At 41.5% G+C, this 6,000-nt stretch overlaps 1 protein-coding gene across 1 annotated transcript in view; it reads left to right on the top strand.

The window, feature by feature from the left end:
* Window positions 1-975: 975 nt before the first annotated feature.
* APPL2 (adaptor protein, phosphotyrosine interacting with PH domain and leucine zipper 2) overlaps window positions 976-6,000 on the top strand; it is a 29,664-nt gene continuing 24,639 nt past the window's right edge. Inside the window, exon 1 of the mRNA XM_026052273.1 lies at window positions 976-1,070. Coding sequence (XP_025908058.1) covers window positions 1,047-1,070 — 24 coding nt within the window. The 5' untranslated portion in view covers window positions 976-1,046. The remainder of the gene's footprint in view (window positions 1,071-6,000) is intronic.

Here is a 6,000-nt window from a genome sequence, read left to right as displayed (position 1 = left end):
GTTACAGGGATGACTGTATTATTAAAATGGATGCCCCTCAGGTGAGYGGATGAAACTAATGTCATATAAATTAGCTGTACAGATGGAAAGACATTGCTAGTTAGGATCAAACAGATTGGATTTACCAGAGTTAAGACCAAGGATGGATCATGACTCTGTTAAAGGGAYACCATCAAAAATGGACCCTTTCAGTCTTGTCTTCACCTAGTAAGTTACAGAGCTTGGCATTTTGCTGAGATTTTGTTCTTTCCTATCTCAGAAGCTGTGTCAGCAGCATAACTCTCTGTTCCTGATGCCTACCAAAGCGCAGCAAGAGGAATCACATCTCCAAGATAACACACGTTATTAGGCTCTTTTTCTTCCCYGTTGCTGACGAAGATGAGCTGGCAGGATGGAGAAAGTAGAGGGTATCTCTGGGTATCATGTGTAAACTGCTGGGGCTGTTACAAAGGAGCACCCAGTTGTTTGGTCTGKTTTCGTCAGCTGGCTTTGTCAGTGGCTCCGTAAGAATTGCTCAAGACAGTTGGGAGGGAACAATCCTCTGGAAATTACCTAATGGCCAAGGGTGCTTCTAGTGCAGCCTGACCTGAGGGAGGTGGAGTGAGCAAGCAGTGGGGTTTGTCCCAGAGTCCGCAGCGTGGCTTGCATTGCTGTACTCAGCAGGCAGCTGTTCAGGACTTTTTGCATTCTTGATGGTGTTGGAAGGAATGTCTATTAGCTACAGCAAGACAGCAGGAGTCAGGACCTGGCCATGGTATCATTTTAGTAGCTCACTTTCTTAAGTGTCTGTTTACCTATTCACAAAATTTCCTCCCTATTTTTGGATATCTGTGAATAAATGGAGCCATATAAAATCAAAGACTTATTATTTCTGAKTCATTTATATGTTTGCTGGCTTTTATTTACAGTCTATTATGATTATTTTGAGTATTTTCATTTGGAATTAAAACTTGTTTTTTCTTTTACTGAAGACCCGGTCTTTGCTTAGCGTATTTGAAGAAGATGCAGGAACCCTTACCGAATATACCAACCAGCTGCTTCAGGCAATGCAGCGTGTCTATGGTGCTCAGGTAATTCTTCATTTGTGTTGCTTTTGTTTGATGCTTTTGTTGCTTAGCAGTAGAAACTAAGTTGCTTTTGTGATGCTATTTACATGACTGAGACTGGTGCCAAGTACCTGCACTCCCTTGCAGAGGAGTTATGGGCGTTTTCCATCTGACAACTCAGCACCTTCCTACCTTGGTGTTCCAGAGAGTCATTTCTTTGGAAAACAGTCTTATCTGTTGGTCTGTTCTCAAACAATTGATAAAAGAAAAGATGTGTGTAGTATATTGGAAAGCGAATGCTTAAAAATTGCCTGCCTATAGACACGATTCACAGAGGGATATTCACTCTGACTTCAGGCATCTAACTCAAATGCTTGATTCACCATATAGAAGCCGCTGTCTGTGTCCATTGATAACAGAAAATAGACTCCCTGAGTCCTGATGAAATCAGGTACCTAAACTAGGCAATGTGGAAAGTGTGGGAGTGGGAAGAAGGTAACAATTTCTAAAGCATTTAAAAGGCACAAATGATTAAATCCTTTTGAAAATAAAACCTGTTAGGTAAATTACATGCAATACTTTGGAAAGTGTTGTTATAAATCTGAGTGCTTTTCAGTGAAGCTAGGATTCCCATGTGCATAAGGCTAATTCAGAGCCCCATATCTAGGTCTTTAATGACATAGACAATATGTCATGGAATTTTTGCAACCATTTAGGTAGGTTAGGTACTTGATTTCCATTGAAACCACAGTTCTTAAACGAATAAGTTTAGGCACTAGGAGTGCCTGGTTCTCATTTTACATTATCAGAAATCAGTTCAGCAGTAAACTAGTGTGTGTGCTTGGTGGGRTTGTTCTCTGGGGTGGCTGGTAGTGTGACGTTGGAGAAGGAGCAGCCTGTCAAAAGTCTGGCTACCTGCAACTGGAAGATCCAGCTCTAGTCTCTGTCTTTTGGGCCCGGAGCAAATTGCAGAGCGGTCAGTGTCCGGGCTACATGTCCCTCTCCTCTGGTAATGCCTTTTTAGGATGGCATTTTAGGAAGCAGGTCTCTGGCCTCTGATTCATGAAGAAGTGCTTTGTCTGCTCTTGTGTGCCCCTTCCTTTCCATCTCAGCTTTTAGCCTTCTCCATTTGTGTTTCCCCGCAGTTTATGACATTTCCTATTTCTTTTCCCTGCCTCAGCCTATTGGCCTATCTGGGCTTTGCAGTACTACTGAGTCTTCTTCATTTGGCCAGCACTTCTCGTCCTCTTTATTCTTACACGCTTCCTGCATGCGTTTGATGGAAATTTCAGTCACTTCTGGATTTTAGGTGTATGCCTTGAAATATCTCATCAGTCATTTGCTTCCATTTTGAGAGGGGAGGCACTTGGCAGTTGTTTAAATACAGACTTGCTAAAGGTGTGGAGGTTGGCACCCTATATTATGAGGGACTTGGGAAAATTCAGGTCTACTGGCCAATGTTAGAGACTTTACTGAGGACATTGGCTGAACATCTAATGTGCTCAGTAATGCTACTGCTGCTGTCTTAAAATTCTTTGGGAGTMAACTTCACTCTGGACTCATGTTCTCAGGACCCAGAACTGTAGTAGCAAAAAGGACATTACATTAATTATAAATAGATCGTATTTGTGGTGTAAATGGAAAAGAGAATGGCCTTTTTTTCATATGTGCTTTAAAAAGTAGTGGTTTTCTTGCATGAGATACAGAAGAAGAGTCAAATTTTGCTGTTGAAATAAGAAAATGAAACAATTCAGACAGATATGATTAATTCCTAAGAGCATGTTAGTGGTATAGGATAGCTAATATTCATTTCTGACTAATTTTTAATTTTATCAAATATTGCAAATATTAATATACCACTTAAAGAACTGTTTCTGCGTATTTCAAAGGAGAGCACTCCTTCTGCCTGAATCCAACCTCAATTTGTGAAATACATAACTCTTGTTACAAAATGCTATGATCTCTTTTGCCCTWGAAAAAAGGGAAGTGAAATACTGAATTGCCCACTAAGCATGAATAGACAGTTAAGAAAAATCAGTATGTAATATTTCCTTGCTGATTCCTGTCTATTCACAGCTTAAGAGAAAATCAATTTTTGCTCAAGCTGTGTTAGGAGACATGTTCTGTGGGCTTTGCTAACTGCTCATTAGGAAATGTAGGCAACCACTTTTTAGTTTGAAGGGCAGTGAGATTCACTAGAGGCARTGTGAAACTTGAGAGTAATGAGAGCCCAAGTTCTGAGTTTGGCTTTTTTAGTTTATGGGATTTTTTTTTTTTTCCTTTTGGAAAGTCGCTGGCGTTGACTAGTATTTATTTATCTGTAGAATAGGCATTACAGTGAGTGACCTACTTTGGTGACCTACTCTGTTTACATAGCTATAAAAATGGCTGTAATTGTGGCAGTCAGAGAAACCAGCCTTGTTGTGCAGTGCACAGTGTCAGAAATCAGGGCTTATGCCCTCTCAAAGTAGTTTAAAAATAATTAATAATTAAAACAAATCTTGATTTCTTTCTAACTGCACTCTGAACTAAATTTACCCAGGTGTGTCTGGAGATTTTCAAGACTTTCTGCAGAAGATTTCTGCAGAAGACTTTCTGAGTTCTCTGGAAAGAAATTCCAAATTTCTCTKGAAATTTTCAAGACTTTCTGCAGAAGTTTACTAGAAGCCTGATGTTTCTTGTGATGAGGGCTGGAATTTTCATGTAATTCAGACTACCATAGCTTATAATCAGATAACAAGTTCTCAATGGGTACAGTGCAAAGTCTCAGAGAAGCAGCTGTTAATAGCAGCTACAAGCTGGTATTTTTCCCTGTGGATCTAGGTATGTATGTGTCCCAAAACACTTTGTGTGCAGGACAGCAGCAAGTTTGTAAATTGACAGTCCAGAATCCTCTGAATACTCAGATAAATTATGGTTGAGATGAATGCAAGGAAGAATTTGCCCACAGCTTTTCAAAAACACTTTTAGGAAGGTGAAAACCCTTTTTTTGAAAGTTCCTTTTGCATCCCTCCTTACTTACAGAGTTTTGCTAGATGCTGGGCACCTCATTTTTAAGACTTCCACTTCCTGAGACCCAGCTTTGTTTTACATGTTTGTAGCCACATGCTAAGAGGCATGTGCAGTGTATGACCCTGTGGTGAAGGAGAAGGCCACGGGAGCCCAATGTCACACTTGGAGAGTGAAATTCAGCAGATCTGACAAGCCCATATGTGTAAATACAGAGAAACATTTTTATATTTGTTCATAAAATGAATGACGCCCTTGTGAAAATGTGTTACACTTCCTGCTTCAGGTCTGYGCTCCTGGCTCTGCTCTGCTCTGAGGAGTTGCTTTTTGTTGATGGTCTCATGGAAGAATATTACAGAGTTTGTTCTTGTAGCTCTCCCTCCCTGCAGGCCCTCATGTGGCATCTCATGTTACTCCTGTCTGATTTCTGTGAATGTTGTTTCCCTCTATCTGGTCATTTCTCCCCCGAGCGATAGGTATTGCAGCCAGCAGGGATTGTCACAAAACTTCATTAACTGAAGTTGCAGGCTGAGACTCTAGCAACGGGGTGTGAACAAGCCGTGCCCTGCTCCTGCTCGCATTCCTGACTTCCCACTGCCCGAGTAAATTATGTTTAGAGCTTCACCATCGTCTCCAGTCCTTCATCGAACTATGGGAGCAGCTCAGCTGAGATCCTCATTTAATGACACTAAATGCCATTTAAAAACTGAGGAGACTGTTGGATCTCTTTCTGGCTACTAGCAAAGATAACCTGGAAAGCGAATGAGAGGAATGTAAGGTGCAATGTGGTATCAGTGGGAAGAGGTTTCCTTTGAGCATTCCCGAAGGATCCAATAGCTCCTTTGAGCTATTACCAGCAGTGCAAGCAGAAGGGGCATTGAAAGAAGCCAGTCTTGCCCTCAGCAGCGTAGCCAGCGAGAGAACAACGTGGGGATTGTGGAGGGTGGTTGTGTTCAGCCCCAGTGTCTCTGTGTGCAGTTGTCCTGTGGTTCCATAGTCACGCGGGCCACGCGGCGTCCGCCTCTGGGCCTGTTCACACCAATCCAAGGGAAAAGCTCCAAAATTACTGCACATTGTATGTGCCGTGTGATACGGCTATCGGGGTAGCTCCTATGTGTCCAGGGCTCTTCCAGGTAGTGCTTTATATTATTTTTCCCCAGATTCATGACRCCTCCCTTCTGCATTTTTCAATGGTGCTTTTTTGTTGAATCTGTCTTTATATTGACTTTATTAGGCTACAAGTCAGGCTGAYTGCTGATAAACTGTCTGAGGGGCATACACAGATTTTTGTGTTTATTAGATTTGCACAGCTAACCCCAAGCGTTTGGAATTCTCAAGCTACTTCTTGCTAAAAGGACAAATAASCTCTGATACTGTATATTTTTTTAAGTGCATTTATTTTTAGGACTTAGGGAACAATTGTGATACCTCTTCCAAGTTTTTATTTGAAATAAACTTTGTTACATGTTTTGTAACAGAATTCCACATAGAGAAGCTTTTGTGGACTCTCARATAGGACAGACTTGCAGTAAAACACAGTAGTCAGTACTGACTTGGGTGAAGTGCTGAGTTTATACTTTATTGTTCCATAACCATTGAAAGTTTGCTGGGGAGCACTTCCTGAGGCTTATTCACCATATGCCACTAACAGAGGTAAACAGAATAATATATAGTAGATATCTAGTGTATTTGCAAAGCCATTGGAGTTCATTTTAATACTGCTGATGGAACTGGAGCTGTCAGCATGCGTGGCAAGAAGGTGACAAGCAGCAACCGGAGGCCCCAGTGCTACAAGGGGACCACAGTGTGTAAACACCCTACTAGTAGTAGTTACTTTGCAGGAAACTCTGAAGATTCTTTCCCTACTGACYTGGACATTGTATTGGAGCTGCCCTGGCTGTTTTACAGCAGACTTTTTGCTAGTGTCTCTTCTCTTTCTGAGCTA

This window comes from Nothoprocta perdicaria, unplaced genomic scaffold (genome assembly GCF_003342845.1).
Source record: "Nothoprocta perdicaria isolate Ctin4 unplaced genomic scaffold, notPer1 scaffold_86, whole genome shotgun sequence".
In the NCBI taxonomy this organism is placed as follows: Eukaryota; Metazoa; Chordata; class Aves; order Tinamiformes; family Tinamidae; genus Nothoprocta; species Nothoprocta perdicaria.
The sequence above is the reverse complement of the archived record's forward strand: the minus strand, read 5'-3'. Positions and strand labels throughout refer to the sequence as shown.